This window comes from Hemitrygon akajei, chromosome 27 (assembly GCF_048418815.1).
Source record: "Hemitrygon akajei chromosome 27, sHemAka1.3, whole genome shotgun sequence".
NCBI classification, from domain to species: domain Eukaryota; kingdom Metazoa; phylum Chordata; class Chondrichthyes; order Myliobatiformes; family Dasyatidae; genus Hemitrygon; species Hemitrygon akajei.
Window position 1 is genome coordinate 54,704,730 of NC_133150.1, and position 22,018 is coordinate 54,726,747.

A 22,018-nucleotide genomic window follows, 5' to 3' on the forward strand; every position below is an offset into this window, starting at 1 on the left:
GAATCATAGCTGATACATTTTTTTCTCCTCCTCAACCCCAGTTCCCAGCCTTCTCCCTGTGACCTTTGATGCCATGTCCAATCAAGAACCTATCAATCTCTGCCTTAAAACACTAAGCAATGTGACCTCCACACCTGCATGTGGCAACAAATTCCAGAAATTCACCAGCCTTTGGCTAAAGAAATTTCTCCGCATTTCTGTTTTGAAAGGGCACCCTCTTGTTCTGGACTCTCTCACCATGGAAAACATCCTTTCCACATCTACTCTGTCTAGGCCTTTCAACATTTGAAAGGCTTTAGTGAGATACCCTCATCCTTCTGAATTCCAGCAAGTACAGACCCAGAACCATCAAATGTTCTTCGTATGATAACCGTTTCATTCCTGGAATCATTCTTGTGAAGCTCTTCTGGACCCTCTCCAATGCCAGCACATCTTTTCTAAGATGAGGGGCCCTAAACTGTTCATAATACTCAAGATGAGGCCTCACCAGTGCCTTATAAAGACTCAGCATCACTTCCCTGCTCTTGTATTCTAGACCTCTTGAAATGAATGCTCACATGGCATTTGCTCCCCTCACCACTGACACCACCTGCAAGTTAACCTTAAGGGTGTTCTCCACAAGGACTCCCAAGTCCCTTTGCATCTCAGAGTTTTGGATTTTCTCCAGTTTAGAAAATAGTCCGCACATTTATTTCTACTGCCAAAGTGCATGACAATGCATTTTCCAACATTGTATTTCATTTGCCACTTTCTCACCCAGTCTCCTAATCTGTCCAAGCCCTTCTACATCCTCCCTGTTTCCTCAACACTATCTGCCCCTTCACCAATCTTTGTATCATATGAAAACTTGGCAACAAGACTATCTATTCCATCATCTAAATCATTGATATACAACATAAAAAGTAGTCCCAACACCGACCCCAACGGAACACCTCTAGTCACTGGCAGCCAGTCAGAAAAGAATCCTTTTATTCCCTTTTATTGAATTTTATTAAGAATCCTTTTATTGCCTCCTACCAATCAGCCAATGCTCTAAACATGTTAGTAATTTTCCTGTAATACCGTGGGCTCTTAACTTGCTAAGCAACGTCATGTGTGGTACCTTGTCAAAGGCCTTCTGAAAGTCCAAATATACAACATCCACTGCATCCCCTTTATCTATCCTACTTGTAATCAACTGAAAGAATTCCAAGATTTGTCAGGCAGGATTTTCCCTAAAGGAAACCATGCTGACTTTGTACCATCTTGTTCTGTGTTACCAAGTACTCTATCACCTCATCCTTAACAATTGACTCTAACATCTTCCCAACCACTGAGGTCAGGCTAACTGGTCTATAATTTCCTTTCTGCTGCCTTTCTCCTTTTTTAAAGAGCTGAGTGACATTTGCAATTTTTCAGTCCTCTGGCAACATGCCAAAGTCCAATGGTTTTTGGAAGTTCATTTCTAATGCCACCACAATCGCTAACACTACCTCTTTCAGAACCCTAGGATGCAGTTCATCTGGTCTGGGTGACTTATGTACCCTTAGGTCTTTCAGCTTTTTGAGCACCTTCTTTCTTATAACAGTAACTGCATCCACTTCTCTTCCTTCACACAACATCAGGCATACTACTAGTGTCTTCCACAGTGAAGACTGATGCAAAATACACATTTAGTTAATCAGCTATTTCCTTGTCCCCTGTTATTATGCCCTGACCACACAGTAAACTATCACATTCCGTTTTAATATGCAGTCTGTGGCAGAGCATTCCATAGATTTAATACTCGCTGGCTAGAAAAATCTCTCCTTACATTTTTTCTAAAGGGTCACCCCTCAATTTTGAGGTAGTGCCCTCTAGTTCTGGATACCCTCACCATAGCAAACATCCTCTCCACATCCATCCAATGTAGTCCTTTCAACATTCAGTAGGTTTCAATGATATCCCTTTGCATTCTTCTAAATTTCAGTGAGTACAGGCCCAAAGCTGCAAGATGCTTCTCATATGTTAAGCCCATTCAGTCCCAGAATAATCCTTGTGACCCTCCTCTGGGCTCTCTCCAATGACAACACATCCTTTCTGAGATATGGTGCCCAAAACTGTTAACAATACTCCAAGCATGGACTGACTAGTGTCTGATAAAGCCTCAGCATTATCTCCTTGCTTTTATATTCTACTCCCCTGAAATAAATGCCAACATTGCATTTGCCTTCTTTACCACAGACTCAGCCTGTGACTCCTAAGTCCTATTGCGCCTATGATGTTTGAATGTTCTCCCCATTTAGATAATAGTCCACACTATTGTTCTTTTTACCAAAATGCATTATCATATACTTCCAACATTGTATTCCATCTGCCACTTTCTTGGCCATTCTTCCAATTTGTCCAAGTCCAGCTGCAATCACATTGCTTCCTCAGCACTACCTATGTTCATATCAACCACAAACTTTGCTGCAAAGCCATCAATTCGATTATCTGAATCATTGACAAACAGTGTGAAAAGTAGCAGTCCCAATACTGACTCCTGAGGAACACCACTAGTCACTGGCAGCCAACCACAAAAGGCTCCCTTTTATTCCCACTCGCTACCTCCTGCCTGTCAGCTATTCCTCTATCCATGCCAGTATCTTTCCTGTAATTGCATGGGATTTTATCTTGTTAAGCAGCCTCATATGTGGCACCTTATCAAACATCCTCTGAAAATCCAAGTAAATGACATCCACTGTATCTCCTTTGTTCACCCTGCTGATTGCTTCCTCAAAGAACTCTAAATAGACTTGTCAGGCAAGATTTTCCTTTACAGAAACCATGCTGACTTTGACTTATTTTATCATTATTCTCCAAGTACTTCAAAACCTTGTCCTTAATGTTATGAGTGCTGAGCAGACCTGATGGAAATGGGGTGCAGAGTTAACCATTCCCCCCCCCCTTTGAGAACTATGAACTATTGCTATTGCTATGCTACAGATAAGAGAGAGAGAGACACACATTTGATTTATGTATTATGGCTTCTTCCTGGATTGTTTACCTTTCGCTACAAGGACGTTACTTTGCTCGTTAACATTCCTCAGGAGACAGCAGGAGTGGCCTGATTTGATGGACATGGTCATTTTGAGTTGATGGATGGCTGATACTCCGTCAGTGGAGATAAAACACAGGTGTGGGGAGACACCCTCAGATACACCAGTGGACACTGACCGAGTGTTGTGCACCCACAGGAAGGTGGGGGCTTCAAGGACCGAATCAGGAGATCGGTCAACAAAGCTCACAGTGTGACGGCAGGGCTGGTGGGGACTTGTGTGTGTGTCCACTCATGCCAGAGTGACGAGTCCACCACAGAAGAACGGTCTGGCTGAGGACAGAGTGGTCATAACCGAATGACCACAACGGTACGACGGAATCAGAATACAACAGAAGGTTTGCTGGCTGCAGATGCTCAATCTCTTGCTCGCTCTCTCTCTCTCTCCGGCAAATTACAATACAACAATTGCAACTACCTCAGCACACATGAATTGAACTGAACTCTATATTCTCTTATGACAATTTATTTATCCCTAGACATTGATAGAGCTTGTTTATTATTGTTGATTATTATTCCTACACTTCTATGTTTATTATTGCTAACTTGTTTTATATGTATATTTGTATTTTTGATACTGTATTGTGTAGTTTACAAATAAACACCTTTAGTTTTCGGTACCACCAGACTCCAACATATTCTTCTATTTCTGCTGGTCTGTAAACCCAGTTACGGGGTACGTAACATTAATAATAGACTCCAATGCTTTCCCAACCACTGAGGTTAGGCTAACTAGCCAATAATTTCCTTTCTTTTGTCTTCCTCCCTTCTTAAAGAGTGGAGTGACATTTGCAATTTTCCAGTCCTCCAGGACCATGCCAGAATTAAGTATTCTTGAAAGATCGTGACCAATATTCTCTCTTCAGCAACCTTTCTCAGGACTCTGGGATGTAGTCCATCTGGCCCAATGACTTATCACCTTAAAACCTTTGAGTTTGCTTCGCGCTTTTTCCTTTCTAATAGCAATGGCACTCACTCCTGCTTCCTGATGCTCACAGACCTCTGGCACATCGCTAGTAAGAGGGGTCTCCCTCAACTCTGCTCCTCTGACACTCAACACAGGTGCCCCTCAGGGCTGTGTACTAAGCCTCCTCCTTTACTCTTTGTTTACCCACGACTGTGTCACCACCCAGAACTCCAATCTGCTGATTAAATTTGCTGATGACACTACACTGATTGGCCTAATCTCAAATAATAATGAGGCAGCCTACAGAGAAGAAGTCATCACTCTGACACAGTGGTGTCAAGAAAACAACCTCTCCCTCCATGTTGCAAAAACAAAGAAGCCAGTAATGGACTACAGGAGGAATGGAGACAGGCTAGCCCCTATTGACATCAATGGATCTGGGGTTGAGAGGGTGAATAGCTTCAGGTTTCTCGACATACACATCACCAAGGATCTCACATGGTCTGTACTTACCGGCTGTGTGGTGAAAAAGGCACAGTGCCTTTTTCACCTTAGACGGTTGAGTAAGTTTGGTATGGGCCCCCAAATTCTCAGAGCTTTCTATAGGAGCACAGTTGAGAGCATCTTGACTGGCTGCATCACTGGCTGGTATGAGAACTGTACTTCCCTCAATCGCAGGGCTCTGCAGAGAGCAGTGCGGACAGCCCAGCACCTCTGTAGATGTGAACTTCCCACTTTTCAGGATGTGTACAAAGACAGGTATGTAAAAAGGGTCCGAAGGATCATTGGAGACCCAACTCACCCCAACCACAAACTGTTCCAGCTGCTACCATCTGGGAAACAGTACCACAGCATAAAAGCCAGGACCAATGGGCTCTGGGAGAGCTATCCTGTGCCTTGTGAACTATTCTCAGAAATTCTGCCATCTCTGCTCTGCCGTCATCCCTGCCTGTGTCCTCCTCCAATCCACCTGGGCAAGTTTCTCTCTCACGCCTCTGTAATTCCCTTTATTCCATTGCGATACTGATATATGTGACTTGTACTTCTCTCCTCAAATTGCAGTACAAATTTAATCATATTATGATCACTGCCTCCTAAGGGTTCCTTTACATTAAGCTCCCTAATAAGATCTGGGTTATTACACAACACCCAATCTATGACAGCCTTTCCCCGAGTAGGCTCAAGCACAAACTGCTCTAAAAAGCGAACTTATAGGCATTCAACAAATTCCCTCTCTTGTGATCTGACACCAACCCCTTTGTATATTGAAGTCCCCCATTACAATTGTGACATTACCCTTACTACACATCTTTTCCAGCTCCCTTTGCAATCTCAACTCCACATCTGGGTTACATTTTGGAAGCCTATATATGATTCCCACAATGTTCTTTTTATCCTTGCAGTTTCTTAATTCCACTCACAAAAATTCAACATTCACTGACCCTCTGTCACTGCTTTCTAAAGATGTTATTCCATCTCTTACTTGCAGAGCCACACCATCGCCTATGCCTTCCTGCCTGTCCTTTCAATACAAAGTAAACACTTTGATGTTAAGCTCCCAACTATGGCCTTCTTTCAGCCACAACTCAGCGATGCCCACAACTCATACTGACCAATCTCTAAATGCACCATGAGTTTGCCCACCTTATTCCGAATGCTATGTATATTTAAATACAGAACCTTCAGTTCTACATTCTTCAACCTTTTGAACTTTACCTCTGCAGTACAATTTAACTCTTTACTCTGTCTGTATTTGTACCCAATCATTGGCTTGCCCTTCCTTACAGTCATGCTGGTTCATCCTCAACTCTATCATACTGGTTCCCATCCCCCTGGTCCGGGTGCAGGCCAATGGGAATAGGCAGTTTAAATGGGGTGGCAGGAATTAGATAGGCTGAAGGGCCCTGTTCTGTGCTGTACTTTTCTATAATGAGCTGAAGGTTCTGCTTCTGGACTCTCAGTCTCTATGACTCAAATCAGTAATTCAAAGGAAAGTAACACTCCAAAAGAAATCCACTGTTACTTCCCTTCTGGTCAAAAATATCGCTCTTACTGAGGTCTGCAACATTACCTCACATCTTGTTTGCCTCTCTTTGCAACAAATTTGTGAGGCACCAGAAATCCCACCTAGACTGCCTTGCATCTCATCGAGCCTCCCTTTTCGTTTAACAGCATTCTCTTTGGCTAGCTCGAAACAATTTTCCGGCACTGAGCCTACAGTGGATTTCCTCAGAAGAAGCAACCGGGATGTTAGCGAGTTCAGGATCTGATTCACCTTTAGCCATTGTCGGCCATTACAGTTGCTACAGAGAGAGATATAGAGATGGGAGGTACAGAAGGCTGTGTAAACAGAGAGTGGACAGAAATCTGGGTGTGGAGGATGTGATATCACCGTACACAGTACAGAGGAGGGCTGCATATGGGGAATCATTCCCAGGGCAAGTGATTGGCTGGCGTGTATTATAGTAGGGAAGCGTCAGTACTAGCTGACAGGGTGTTAGTGGTATCTCACCTGGAGTGCGGTCACAGCGCTGCCCTCCTTGTTTAAGGATGCCCCCCCAAACCCCGGCATTGGGGAAAGGGCAGAGAAGGGTTACTGGGTCCACTCCCAGATGGTCCAAACTGGAGCGTTTTAAGAGGCTGAAGATTCAGAAGATTGGAGGTGTCCTGTTCAATACTATGATAAACTATATTTTTTTCTAAAGTTGATCCTGACATCTCTAAGTCTTTGCATACTGATAATAGGGCTCACTAGAAAAGGGGCATGAATCTATTTTTAATAAATAAGGTTTAGGCTGTGATGAAATGGGGCAAGCAGTGAGGGTTTTAGTAGCAAAAACTGAAGTTACTTGTTTTAGTAAACAGATCAATAAGCCCATTGTTGACCTTAGACTGTAAGGACAGACATTAGAACAGTTATCATTGATGAGATTCCTAGGTATTTGGATGGATCTGAAACTTGCTTAGAAGCTTCATGTCAATAAAATGCTTTGGAGATATAAGGCAAACCTTAATCGTGGGATATGTTTGGGGAGCTAATAGAATATCTATGATTACCTTGCATTGTCATTAACTAGACCACAAATATAGGAGCAGAATTAGGCCATTTGGCTCCTTGAGTCTGCTTTGCTATTTCATCATGGCTGATCCATTTTCCTCTCACCCCCAAACAGAATCAGAATCAGGTTTAGAACGTAGAATAGTACAGCACATTACAGGCCCTTCAGCCCACAATGTTGTGCCGACCCTCAAACCCTGCCTCCCATATAACCCCCCACCTTAAATTCCTCCATATACCTGTCTAGTAGTCTCTCAAACTTCACTAGTGTATCTGCCTCCACCACTGACTCAGGCAGTGCATTCCACGCACCAACCACTCTCTGAGTGAAAAACCTTCCTCTAATATCCCCCTTGAACTTCCCTCCCCTTACTTTAAAGCCATGTCCTCTTGTACTGAGCAGTGGTGCCCTGGGGAAGAGGTGCTGGCTGTCCACTCTGTCTATTTCTCTTAATATCTTGTACACCTCTATCATGTCTTCTCTCATTCTCCTTCTCTCCAGAGAGTAAAGCCCTAGCTCCCTTAATCTCTGATCATAATCCATACTCTCTAAACCAGGCAGCATCCTGGTAAATCTCCTCTGTACCCTTTCCAATGCTTCCATATCCTTCCTATAGTGAGGCGACCAGAACTGGACACAGTACTCCAAGTGTGGCCTAACTAGAGTTTTATAGAGCTGCATCATTACATCGCGTCTCTTAAACTCTATCCCTCGACTTATGAAAGCTAACACCCCATAAGCTTTCTTAACTACCCTATCTACCTGTGAGGCAACTTTCAGGGATCTGTGGACATGTACCACCAGATCCCTCTGCTCCTCCACACTACCAAGTAACTTGTCATTTACTTTGTACTGTGCCTTGGAGTTTGTCCTTCCAAAGTGTACCACCTCACACTTCTCCGGGTTGAACTCCATCTGCCACTTCTCAGCCCACTTCTGCATCCTATCAATGTCTCTCTGCAATCTTCGACAATCCTCTACACTATCTACAACACCACCAACCTTCGTGTCATCTGCAAACTTGCCAATCCACCCTTCTACCCCCACATCCAGGTCGTTTATTATCACCGGCATGTGATGTGAAATTTGTTAACTTAGCAGCAGCAGCTCAATGCAATGCATAATCTAGCAGAGGGAAAATAATAATAATAATAATAATAATAATAATAATAAATAAAATAAAACAACATAATAATAAATAAACAAGTAAATCAGTTACGTATATTGAATAGATTTTTTAAAACGTGCAAAAATCAGAAATACTGTATATTAAACAAAAGTGAGGTTAGTGTCCAAAGATTCAAAGTCCATTTAGGAATCGGATGGTAGAGGGGAAGAAGGTGTTCCTGAATTGCTGAGTGTGTGCCTTCAGGCTTCTGTACCTCCTATCTGATTGCAACAGTGAGAAAAGGGCATGTCCTGGGTGCTGGAGGTCCTTAATAATGAACACCGCCTTTCTGAGACACCACTCCCTAAAGATGTCCTGGGTATTTTGTAGGCTAGTGCCCAAGATGGAGCTGACTAGATTTACAATCTTCTGCAGCTTCTTTTGGTCCTGTGCAGTAACCCCTTCATACCAGACAGTGATGCAGCCTGTCAGAATGCTCTCCACGGTACAACTATAGAAGTTTTTGAGTGTATTTGTTGACATGCCAAATCTCTTCAAACTCCTAATAAATTATAGCTGCTGTCTTGCCTTCTTTATAACTACTTGGATAAGTTGGGAGCAGGTTAGATCCTCAGAGATCTTGACACTCAGGAACTTGAAGCTGCTCACCCTCTTCACTTCTGATCCCTCTATGCGGATTAGTATGTGTTCCTTTGTCTTACCCTTCCTGAGGTCCACAATCAGCTCTTTCGTCTTACTGACATTGAGTGCCAGGTTGTTGCTGTGCCACCATTCCACTTTTTGGCATATCTCACTCCTGTACGCCCTCTCGTCATCACCTGAGATTCTACCAACAATGGTTGTATCGTCAGCAAATTTATAGATGGTATTTGAGTTATGCCTAACCACACAGTCATGTATATATAGAGAGTGGAGCAGTGGGCTAAGTACACACCCCTGAGGTGTGCTAGTGTTGATTGTCAATGAGGAGGAGAAATTATCACCAATCTGCAGGCGGTAGTCTTCCAGTTAGGAAGTCGAGGATCCAATTGCAGAGGGGGATACAGAGGTCTGCAATTTCTCAGTCAGATATTATGGGAATGATGGTATTAAATGCTGAGCTATAGTCGATGAATGTAGGTGTTTATGTTGTCCAGGTGGTCTAAAGCCGTGTGGAGAGCCATTGCATCTGCTGTTCCCCCCCACCCCATATCCCTTCATGTCCTGAGCAATCGAGAATCTATCAACCTCTGCCTTGAAGGTACATAGGATTTGGTCCCCACAGCTGCCTGTGTGATAAATTCCACAGATTCACTACTCTCTGGCTAGATAAATTTCTTATCTCCTTTCTAAAAGGACGTCTCTCTACTCTGAGGCTCTGTCTTCTGGGTCTTAGGCACTGCTACCATCAGAAACATTCTCTCCACATCCAATCCATCAAGGCCTTTCATCATTTCATAAGTTTCAATTAGGCCACCCCTCATTCTTCTGAATTCCATTGAATACAGGCCTTGGGCCATCAAATACTCTTCGTATGGCAAGCCATTTAATCCTGGAATCATTTTCTTGAACCTCCTTTGAACCCTCTCCAGTTTCAACACATATTTTTCAAGACAAGGGGCCCAAACCTTCTCACATACTCTAAGTGAAGCCTCACCAGTGCTTTATAAAGTTTCAACATTACATCCTTGATTCTATATTCTAGTCGTCTTGAAATAAATGCTAACATCGCATTGGCCTTCCTCATCACAGACTCAACCTGCATATTAACCTTCAGGGAATCCTGCACAAGGATTTCCAGATCCCTTAGTGCCTCATATTTGTGTATTTTCTCTCCCCTTAGAAAACAGACAGCACTTCCATTTCTTCTACAAAGTGCATGACCATATTCACCCATCTGACACATATTCGCCAGTTCTCCTAATCTGTCTGTCCGTCCTTCTGCAGCCTCTCTGCTTCCTCAAAACCACCTGCCCCTCCACCCAGCCTCATATCATCTGCAAACTTTGCAACAAAGCCAACAATTTCATCAAGTCATTAACATATAACGTAAAAAGAATCGGTCCCAACATAGAACCCTGTGGAACACCACTTGTCAGCAGCAGCCAACCAGAAAAAGCTCCTTTTAATCATACTCTTTGCCTCCTGCCAGTGAGCCACTGTTTTATCCATGCTAGAATCTTTCCTGTAATACCATGGGCTCTTAGCTTGTCAAGCAGCCTCATGTGAGGCACCTTGTCAAAGGCCTTCTGAAAATCCAAGTATACAACATCAACTAATTCTCCTTTGTTTATCCTGCTTGTTACTTCTTCAAAGAATTCCAACAGATTTGTCAGACATTACTTCCCAAGGAAAGCATGCTGACCACAGCCTATATGATCATGTGCCTCCAAGTACTGTGAGGCCTCATCCTTAATAATTGACTACAACATCCTCCCAACTACTGGGTTCACGCTAGCTAGCCAAAAATTTCTGTTCTTCTGTCTCTCTCCCTTCTTGAAGGGAAGAGTGGCATTTGCAATTTTCCAGTCTTCCGGAACCATCCCAGAGTCTAGTGATCCTTGAAAGATCATTACTAATGCCTCCATTTTCTCTTCAGCCACCTCTTTCAGAACTCTGGGGTGTACCCCATCTGCCTAGGTGATTTATCCAGCTTAAGATCTTTCATTTTCCCAATGACCTTCTTCCTAGTAATGGTAACTTCATATACTTCATGATAACTGACACTTGCTAGTGTCTTCCACAGTGAAGACTGATGCAAAATTCACCTGATTCAGTTCACATGCCATTTCTTGTCTCCCATTACTACCTCTCCAGCATCATTTTCCAGTGGTCTGATATCCACTCTTACCTCTCTTTTACTCTTTATGCATCTTAAGAAACTTTTGGTAGTCTCATTAATATTATTGCCTTGTTTACTTTTGAATTCAATCTTTACCTTCTGACTTTTTTTTTAGCTATCTCTTCTAAATTCTGACCATCTCTTCTCTCATGCCTCTGTAATTCTCTTTACTCTATTGTAATACTAATATATCTGATTTTTTCTCTTTTTCAAAATTCAGGATGAATTTGATCATATTATGATCACTTTCCCCTAAGGATTCTTTTACCTTAATCTCTCTAATCAATTCAAGTTCATTGCACAACACACAATCCACCATAGCTGATCCTCCAGTGGGCTCAACCACAAGCTGCTCTAAAAAGCCATCTCAAAGGCATTCTAAAAATTCTTCCTTTTGAAATCAACCTGATTTTCCCAATCTACTCGTATTTTGAGATTCCCCGTAACTATTATAACATTGCATTTTTGAATGCATTTCCTATCTCCCGTTGTAATCTGTAGACCACATTCTTACTACTGGTTGGTAGTCTGTATATAACTCCCATCAGGGTCATTTTTACCCTTGCAGTCCCTTAGCTCTATCCACAATGATTCAACCCCCTCTTTCTAACTATTTGATTTAATTTTATGCCAAATGAGCAACACCACCCCATTTGCCTTCCTGTTTGTCCTTTCAATATAATGTGTATCCTTGATCAATAAGCTCCCAGCTGTAATCCTCTTTCAGCCATGATTCAGTGATACCTACAACATCACAGATGCTAATGCATAACTGCGCGCATTTAAATTTAACACTTTCAATCCAGTATTCATCCTTTTCAATTTTGTCCTCCTTTTATGTTGCAGCTCATCCTGTTGACTGGAATTTTGCCCAATCATCAGCCTCTCCTTGCTTGGAGTCTTACTACACACTGCCTCTGCTTGTAAACCAACTACCACATCTTCAGCATGATCACTCTGGCTCCCATCCCCTTGCTAAATTAGCTTAAACCCACCCAAACAACTCTAGCCAACCTGTCCGCAAGGATATTGGAACCCCTCAGGTTCAGGCGTGACCTATCTCTTTTGTATAGCAAAATCTCAGCAGAGATTCCAATGATCCATAAATCTGAACCCCTGCCCCATGCACCACTTCCTCAGCCATGCATTCATCTGCCTTATCATTCTATTCGTACCCTCACTGGCACGTGACAAAGGCAGCAATCTAGAGATTGCTACCCTGGAGGTTCTGAGTCTCAGCTTTCTACCTAGCTCCCTAAAATCTCTCTTTAGGACCTCTTCACCTTGTCTACATATGCAGAACCACATCACTCATCCTACCTATGTCATCAGTACCTACATGGACCATGACCTCTGGCTGTTCAACCTCCCACTTAAAATTGCTGACAACCTGATGTGTCCCAGGCCCTGGCACCTGGGAGGCAACTTACCAATCCTGGAATCTCGTTCTCATCCACAGCAGCTCCTATCTGTTCATCCAACTAACAAATCTCCTAGCACCACAACATGTCTTTTCTTCCCCCTTCTCTTCTGAGTCATAGAGCTGAAAGTGCCAGAGATCCAATCACTGTGACTTTCCTCTGTTGGGTTAACTCACCCCAACTCCCCAACAGAATCCAAAGTGATAAACCTGCCATTGAGGGGGATGGTCACAGGGGTACTCTACACTAGCTTCTTATCCCCTTCCTGTCACCTAGATTCCTGTGTCCTGCACCATGGGTGTAACTACCTCTCTATATGATCTATCTATCACCACTTCAGCTTCCCGAATGATCTGGAGTTTATCCAGTTCCAGTTCCAAGTCCTTAATGTGGATTGTTAGAAGATGGAGCTGGTTACATTTCTTGCAGTTAGAATCATCAGGGACACTGGAGGTCTCTCAGTCTTCCCACATCCCGCAAGAGGAGCATTCAACTATTCTGCCTGACATCTCAACTGTCCTGAGCAGATATAAAGAAGGGAAGGAAAGAAAATCTTGACCTTGAGCTTTTCTTTTTTTGACTCTTGACTGAAGCCTCAAAGAGCTAAAGCCTTGAGATCCTGTAGGGCAAATTCTAGTGACTGGTGTCCAAGACTCCTAGCATCACTGCCCCATCCCTCACCATTTTGGTGGGAACATTTCTCCACACTATGATCCACTTGTCCTGTCCCTGCCTCCCCTCTCAGGTTTGTATCACCATGGCTCGGGCCTTCCTGAGAGCCACAGTAATATGATATTCTGAGAAAGCCCACAAACTCAGTCCGACACTGACACAGGCTGTATGAAAGCACTTCTTGCTTTTATTTCTGAGCTTGCCTATGCCAACCAAGCTGAATGTCACTGACTTCTTCAGCCATGGTTGCCTCTGATGATGGGCCTACGAAGCAGGCCCGGGTTTCTTCCTCCTCTGGAACTTGCGGAACTGGCCCTGGATGGCCAGGGCTGCCTTCTCCGTCTCTGGTGCATTCAGGTCAATGTCGACATCCTCCTCTGCCTTCCCCAGATATTGGGCCTTTTCTGTGAGGTGAAGGAGGGACAGTTACATGGAGAGCGCACTCAACATGCTGCAGGAAACACCAATTGGTTCACATAGTCACAGTCTTAGAGCACAGATACAGGTCCTTCAGCTCATCATGCACATGCACATCACTGTCCCCATCTACTATGATCCTGCTTCCCAGCACTTGATCTGTATCTTCCTATCTCAGTGATTCAAGTGTTGGTCTTAAACCCATGCCCCCAGTCAGGTTTGACACATCTGCCATGTGGAAATACTTCTCACTATCTCCCTTATCTATAGCCCTCATCATTAGGTATCCCTTCATTACAGTATTATCTTTAGGGGAATCAGAAATATTAAGTTTAGAATAGAATTCTCTAAAGGTATCATTTATTTCAGAATGATCAGTTGTCCTATCACCATTTGCTTTCCTCATCACAAACTTGGCCTGCAAATTAACCTGTACAAGATTCAACCTCTTCATATAGGCCAATTTCATTACTCAATGTTAATACTAAAATCCTTTCTAAAGTTCTGGCTTGTAGGATTGAAAATGTTCTACTTTCTATTATTTCTGATGATCAGACTGGATTTATTAAAAACTGACATTCCCATTTTAATATACGCTGTGTATTAAATGTTATTTACTCTCCCTCCCAGGAGATATCGGAATGCATGATATCCTTAGATGCTGAGAAAGCCTTCGATTGGGTTGAATGGAATTATTTATTTAAAACCTTAGAAAAATTTAATTTTGGACCAGATTTTATTCAATGGATTAAATTACTTTATCTATCTCCTTCTGCTCAAGTTCTTACTAATTTTCAGAATTCCAAACTATTTAAACTTCATCACGGAACTAGACAAGGCTGTACGTTGAGCCCTTTGCTCTAGCTTTAGAACCCCTTGCCATTGCTTTTCGAGAATCTAATGATATCCGTGGTATTTTAAGGAGAGGTATTACTCACAAAATTTCGCTTTATGCTGATGATATATTACTGTTTATCTCTAATGTTGAGACTTTACCTTGCGTACTTGCTTTACTCTCCCATTTTAGTCAGTTTTCAGGATATAAATTGAACCTACATAAGAGTGAATTATTTCCTTTAAATAATTTGGTATCAATTAATACTAATCTCCCTTTTAAAGTTGTAAGAAATCAATTTACTTATTTGGGTGTAACGGTCACTAAGAATTACAAATACCTGTTTAAAGAAAACTTTCTTTATTGAATCATGTAAAAATTATATCATTAAATTGGTCACCTCTTTCAATATCGTTGATTGGACGAATTAATTCTATTAAAATGAATATTTTACCTAAATTTATAAATCTTTTTCAGGCTTTACCCGTTTTTATTCCTAAATCCTTTTTTAACTCTCTTGATTCTATTTTATCCTCCTATATATGGAAAAATAAACATCCTCGTTTAAATAAACTTCATCTTCAAAAATCTAAAATGTCTTGAGGTTTAGCCTTATCTAATTTTAGGTTTTATTACTGGGCAGTTAATATATGATATCTTACATTTTGGCTATTTTATATTAATCGTGTAGACTGTCTGGTATGAGTCTCTTTAGAAGCTAACTCTGTTAATACATTTTCTATTATTTCTTTTCTTGGATCCTCACTTCCTTTATTTGTAAGTAAACTAAACTGATAATTTAATAGTTAAACATACTCTGAGGATCTGGATACAATTTAGAAAACAATTTGGTTTATTGAGATTTTCCCTTTCAAGTCCCATTTATGCTATTTTTTTTTAAACTCTCCATGACTGATATAGTTTTTAAAGAATGAGAGAGGTTGGGTATTAAATGTTTTTGGGATTTGTTTGTTGGAGGAAACCTTTTCTTTATTTGAGCAATTGTCATTTGAGCAGCTAAATATAGCTTACCTAAAACACACTTTTCTTTTTAGATATTTACAAATCAGAGACATTTTAAGATCTCAATTATGTACATTTCCTATAAGCACAGATAAGAACCTACTAAATGTAATTTTTAGTTTGACACCTTTTATTAATGGTTCAATATCTAATATTTATGGTATGTTACTGGAGATGAGGAATGTTCCTTTAGACAAAATTAAGAATCTCTGGGAACAAGATTTACAGACATCAATATCTGAGGAAACTTGGAATTAGATTTTTAAACTGGTTAATACTTTATCGCTATGTGTTCATCATTCCCTCATACAATTTAAGGTGGTACATAGAGCTCTTATGACTAAGGATAAGCTATTTCATTTTATTCAGATATATCTTCCTACTGTGACAGATGTAATAACGGAGAAGCTTCATTAATTCATATGTTTTGGACTTGTCTGAATCTTGAAAAATATTGGAAAGTTTTTCAAACTTTTTCCTTACTTTTTAAAGTCAATTTTAAGTCTAACCCTCTGATGGCCCTATTTGGTATTGTTGCAGGACAAGATATTAAGCTGAAGGCATCTGATTTACATATTTTGGCCTTTAGCTCTCTTATAGCTAAGAGGTTGCTTTTGTTTAAATGGAAAGATGTTTTTCCTCCTACTCAAGCTCAATGGCTATGCAACGTTATGTCATGTTAAGATTTAGAGAAGATTCGTTGTTCAATTTCCGAATCCCGTCAAGACTTTCAAACATTGTGGGGACCTTTTCTGAATTATTTTCAAAACCTTCAATTCATTGTTTAAACTCAGATCTTGGCCATTATTAATTTTTATTATATGAGAAGGTATTTTACCTTCTTTTCTCCTTAATAAACAGCTTCAGTCATGGTAGGGGTTAGATTATTTTTTTTGTAATAAATTGGTATATTTCAATATAACTATTGATTAACACATGAATATGGGGTATGAGATTGTTATTATGAACAGATATAATGTAATTGGTAGTTTTTAGAATCTTTTTTGACCTTTTATATACACTTTCTTGTACTCTGTATTCTTCTATGTAGAAACTAATAAAAATATTGGAAAAGAAAATACTCAGCCGTTTTATTTCTTTTAACAAAGTGCATGACCAGACACTTCCCGACACTGAAATCCATCTGCCACTTCTTTCGCCATTCTCCTCATCTGTCTAAATCCTTCTGTAGCCTCTCTACTTCCTCAAAGCTATCTGCCCCTCCATCTGTCTTTGTCATCTCCAAACTTTGCAAAAAAGCCATCAATTTCATCATCCAAATCATTGACATATGACATAAAAAACATATCTACTCCAATTGTGTTCTCATTATTTTTATATATATTATAAAAGGACAAGATTTATGTATTTATTTAGCAATACAGCGTAGAATCGGCCCTATGGCCCATCGAGCCGTGCTGCCTCAGTAACCTCTGACAATCCCAATTTAACATTCACCAAATCACAGGACAATTTACAATGACCAATTAACCTATCCAGTATGCTTTTGGCCTGTGGGAGGAAATTGGAGCATCTGGCAAAAGCCACACATTCCATAGGGAGGATGTACAGAGACTCCTTACAGAGGACTCTGAAATTCATCTCCGAACTCTGACACCCTGAGCTGCAATAGCATCATACTAATCACGATGCTACCGTTTAAGAACATAAGAAATAGGAACGGGGTAGGCCATCTAGCCCTTCAACCTGCTCTGCTATTCAATAAGATCATGGCTGATCTGGCCATGGACTCATCTCAAACTGCCTGCTTTTTCCCCCATAACTCTTAACTCCCTTACTATCCAAAAATATATCCAACCTTGTCTTAAATATATTTACTGAGGTAGCCCCCACTGCTTCAATGGGCAGAGAATTCCACAGATTCACCACTCTTTGGAAAAAGCAGTTTCTCCCCATCTCCTTCCTAAATCTCTCCCCCTGAATCTTGAGGCTACGTCCCCTAGTTCTCGTCTCACCTATCAGTGAAAACAACTTTCCTTCCTCTACGGCAACACGAATGAATCTGCAGATGCTGGAAATAAATAAAAACACAAAATGCTGGCAGAACTCAGCATCTATGGGAGGAGGTAGTGATGACGTTTCAGGCCGAAACCCTTTAGCCTGAAACGTCGTCACTCCTGATGAAGGGTTTCAGCCTGAAACGTCGTCACTACCTCCTCCCATAGATGCTGTCTGGCCTGCTGAGTTCTGCCAGCATTTTGTGTTTTTATTTCCTTCCTCTATCTTATCTATCCCTTTCATAATTTTATATGTCTCTATAAGATCTCCTCTCATTCTTCTGAATTCCAGTGAGTATAGTCCCAGGCAACTTAATCTCTCCTCATAGTCTAAATCCCTCATTTCTGGAATCAACCTGGTAGACCTCCTCTGCACCGCCTCCAAAGCCAGTATATCCTTCCTCAAGTAAGGAGACCAGAAATGCACGTAGTACTCCAGGTGCGGCCTCCCCATTACCCTGTCCAGTTGCAGCATAACCTCCCTGCTCTTAAAATCAACCCCTCTAGCAATGAAGGCCAAAATTTCATTTGCCTTCTTGATAGCCTGCTGCACCTGCAAACCAGCCATTTGTGATTCATGCACAAGCACTCCCAAATCCTGCTGCACAGCAACATGCTATTTATATAATAATCTGCTCTTCCGTTATTTTCTTCCAAAGTGGACAACCTTGTATTTACCAACATTGTACTCCATCTGCTGGTCCCTTGCCCAATCACTTAACCTATCTATATCTCTCTGTAGGCTCTCCGTATTTTCTGCACAATTGACTTTTCCACTCAATTTAGTGTCATCAGTAAACTTAGATACACTACACCCGGTCCCCCTTCCAGATCATTAATGTATGTCATGAACAGTTACAGGCCCAGCACCAACCCCTGTGGCACACCATTCACTAATGATTGCCAACCAGAGAAACACCCATGTATCCCAACTCTCTGCCTTCTATTAGTTAACCAATCCTCCATCCATGCTAATGCAACACCCCCAATTCTAAGCATCTTTATCTTATGGAGAAGTCTTTTATGTGGCACCTTATTGAACACCCTCAGGAAATCCAAGTAAATAACATCCATCTGTTCCCCTCTAACAAATACACTCATTATGTCCTCAAAGAACTCCAGTAAGTTTGTCAAACAGACCTGCCTTTGCAGAATCCATGCTGCATCTGCCTGATAGATCCATTTCTTCCCAGTTGCCTCGATATTTCTTCAAGCATTTTTCCAACTACAGATGCTGAACTAACTGGCTTATAGCTACCTGCCTTTTGCTTACATCCTATTTTTGAACAGTGGTGTGACATTTGCCCTCCTCTATTCTGCCGGCACCTGCCCAGAGTTCAGAGAACTTTGGTAAATCATCACCAAACCCTCTGCTATAACTTCTGCCATTTCTTTCAGTATCCTGGGATGCATTCCATCAGGACCAGGAATCTTCAGATTCACAAGCTTGCTCAACCCTGTCTCTTTAATGATAGCTATTGTATCGAGGTCCTCACCTCCCATCACATCCATAACATCTCTCTTTGGCATGTTAGACATATCCTCCATCGTGAAGACCGACACAAAATAATCATTCAAAGCCCCTGCTATTTCCTCATTACCCAATATCAATTCACCCTTTTCATCCTCCAACCTACATTGACTTTAGCTACCTTTTCCACTTTATATAATTACAAAAAATTTTACTATCTGTTTTTATATTGTGTGCTAGCTTATTTTCATAATCTATCTTCCCTTCCTTTATTGCTTGCTTAGTGGTTCTTTGTTGCTTTTTAAAGTTTTCCCAATCTTCCAGTTTCCCACTATTCTTGGCAACTTTGTATGCATGAGCTTTTAGTTTGATGCTTTTTTTCTTTACTTAGTTATCCAATGCTGGATCTCCCCACTCTTACTGTCCTTACTTTTAACTGGAATATACTTCTGTTGAGCATGAAAAATCTCTTTGAAACTCTTCCACTGTTCCTCGACCACCCCACCATATAGATTGTGTTCCCATTCTACATCCAGCTGTAGCTCCTAACAAACCACGTTAGGGAACTGAAGCAGGAGCTGGATTACCTCCGGATCATTCGGGAGAATGAGAAGTTTAGAGATAGTAGTTTCAGGGAGGTAGTTACGCTAAAGGAGCAGCGCACAGGTAATTGGGTTACCGTCAGGTGAGGGAAAGGGAAAGGGCAGGCAGGGCAGGGCTCCCCTGTGGCCATTCCCCTCAACAAGTATACTGATTTGGATACTGTTGTGGGGATGATTTACCTGGGACAAGCTGCGGCAGCAGGATCTCTGGCACTGAGTCTGGTTCTGCAGTGCAGAAGGGAGGGGGTAAGAAGAGGAGAGCGGTAGTGATAGGGGACTCGATAGTTAGAGATACAGACAGGAGGCTTGTGACAGAGACTCCTGGATGGTTTGTTGCCTCCCGGGTGCCAGGGTCAGGGATGTCTCTGATCACGTGCACAGCATTCTGAAGTGGGAGGGTGAGCAGCCAGATGTCATGGTACACATCGGTACCAATGACATAGGAAGAAAGAGTGAGGAGGTCCTGAAGAGTGAGTATAGAGAGCTTGGTAGGAAGTTAAAAAGCAGGACCTTGAGAGTGGTAATCTCAGGATTGCTACCTGTGCCACGTGCCAGTGAGGGTAAGAATAGGATGCTCTGGAGGATGAACACGTGGCTGAGGACCTGGTCTAGGGGGCAGGGTTTCAGATTTCAGGATAATTCAGACCTCTTCTGGGGCAGATGGGACCTGTACAAGAGAGATGGGTCACACCTGAACTACAAGGGGACCAATATCCTTGCAGGGAGGTTTTTTAGTGCTCTCTGTGGGGGGGGGGGGGGGGGTTTAAACTAGATTTGCAGGGGGATGGGAACCAGAGTGCCAGAGTAGATAGTGGAGTGGGGGTGAAAATAAATGATGTTAAAGGTTCATGCAAAGTCACAAATAGAAGGGTTGTGTGTGGTGGTAATAATCTTCTGAGGTGTGTCTATTTCAATGCGAGGAGTATTGTGGGGAAGGCTGACAAGCTGAGGGCGTGGATTGACACGTGGAATTATGACATTGTAGCCATTAGTGAAACTTGGCTGCAGGAGGGGGAGGACTGGCAGCTTAATGTTCCAGGGTTCCGATGTTTCAGATATGATAGAGGCAGAGGGATGAAGGGTGGGGAGGGGTGGCATTGCTAGTCAGGGAAAATGTTACAGCAGTGCTCAGGCAGGACAGATCAGAGGGCTTGTTTACCGAGGCCATATGGGTGGAGCTGAGAAACAGGAAAGGTATGACCACATTAATGGGGTTGTATTATAGACCACCCAATAGTCAGCGAGAATTGGAGGAGCAAATCTGCAGAGAGATAGCAGACAACTGCAGGAAGCATAAAGTTGTGATAGTAGGGGATTTTAATTTTCCACATATTGATTGGGACTCCCATACTGTTAAAGGTCTAGACAGGTTAGAGTTTGTAAAATGCGTTCAGGAAAGTTTTCTAAATCAATATATAGAGGTACCAGTGAGAGACGATCCAATATTAGATCTACTATTAGGAAACGAGTTAGGACAGGTGACGGAAGTGTGTTCAGGGGAACACTTTGGTTCCAGTGATCATAACACCATTAGTTTCAACTTGATCATGGATAAAGATAGATCTGGTCCTCAGGTTGAGGTTCTAAACTGGAAAAAGGCCACGTTTGAAGAAATGAGAAAGGATCTAAAAAGCGTGGATTGGGACAGGTTGCTCTCCGGCAAGGATGTCGTTGGTAAGTGGAAGGCCTTCAAAGGAGAAAACTTGAGAGTGCAGAGTTTGCATGTTCCTGTCAGGATTAAAGGCAAAGTGAATAAGAATAAGGAACCTTGGTTCTTGAGGGATATTGGAACTCTGATAAAGAAGAAGAGAGAGATGTATGACATGTATAGGAAACAGGGAGCAAATAAGGTACTTGAGGAGTATAAAAAGTGCAAAAAATTATTTAAAAAGGAAATCAGGAGGGCTAAAAGAAGACATGAGGTTGCTTTGGCAGTCAAGGTGAAGGATAATCCAAAGAGCTTCTACAGGCGTATTAAGAGCAAAAGGATAGTAAGGGATAAAATTGGTCCTCTTGAAGGTCAGAGTGGTCGGCTATGTATGGAACCAAAAGAAATGGGGGAGATCTTAAAATGTTTTTTTTGCATCTGTATTTACTAAGGAAACTGGCATGAAGTCAATGGAAATAAGGCAAACAAGTAGTGAGGTCATGGAACCTATACAGATTGAAGAGGAGGAGGTGCTTGCTGTCTTGAGGCAAATCAGGGTAGATAAATCCCCAGGACCTGACAGGGTGTTCCCTCAGACCTTGAAGGAGACTAGTGTTGAAATTGCAGGGGCCCTGGAAGATATATTTTAAATGTCGGTATCTGCAGGAGAGGTGCCGGAGGATTGGAGGATAGCTCATGTTGTTCCGTTGTTTAAAAAAGGCTCTAAAAGTAATCCGGAAATTATAGGCCAGTAAGTTTGACGTCGGTAGTAGGCAAATTATTGGAAGGAGTACTAAGAGATAGGATCTACAAGTATTTAGATAGACAGGGACTTATTAGGGAGAGTCAACACGGCTTTGTGCGTGGTAGGTCATGTTTAACAAATCTATTGGACTTTCTCTATTAGAGAAAAACCAAGGTAGAACGTACAAGGTAG

At 41.9% G+C, this 22,018-nt stretch overlaps 1 protein-coding gene across 3 annotated transcripts in view; it reads right to left on the reverse strand.

Annotated features, from left to right (window-relative positions):
• Positions 1–13,229: 13,229 nt before the first annotated feature.
• LOC140717437 (mitochondrial import receptor subunit TOM40B-like) overlaps positions 13,230–22,018 on the reverse strand; it is an 88,638-nt gene continuing 79,849 nt past the window's right edge. For all 3 annotated transcript variants that reach the window (XM_073031035.1, XM_073031027.1, XM_073031029.1), the window contains one exon: positions 13,230–13,471. In XM_073031035.1, coding sequence (XP_072887136.1) covers positions 13,332–13,471 — 140 coding nt within the window. In that variant the 3' untranslated portion in view covers positions 13,230–13,331. The remainder of the gene's footprint in view (positions 13,472–22,018) is intronic.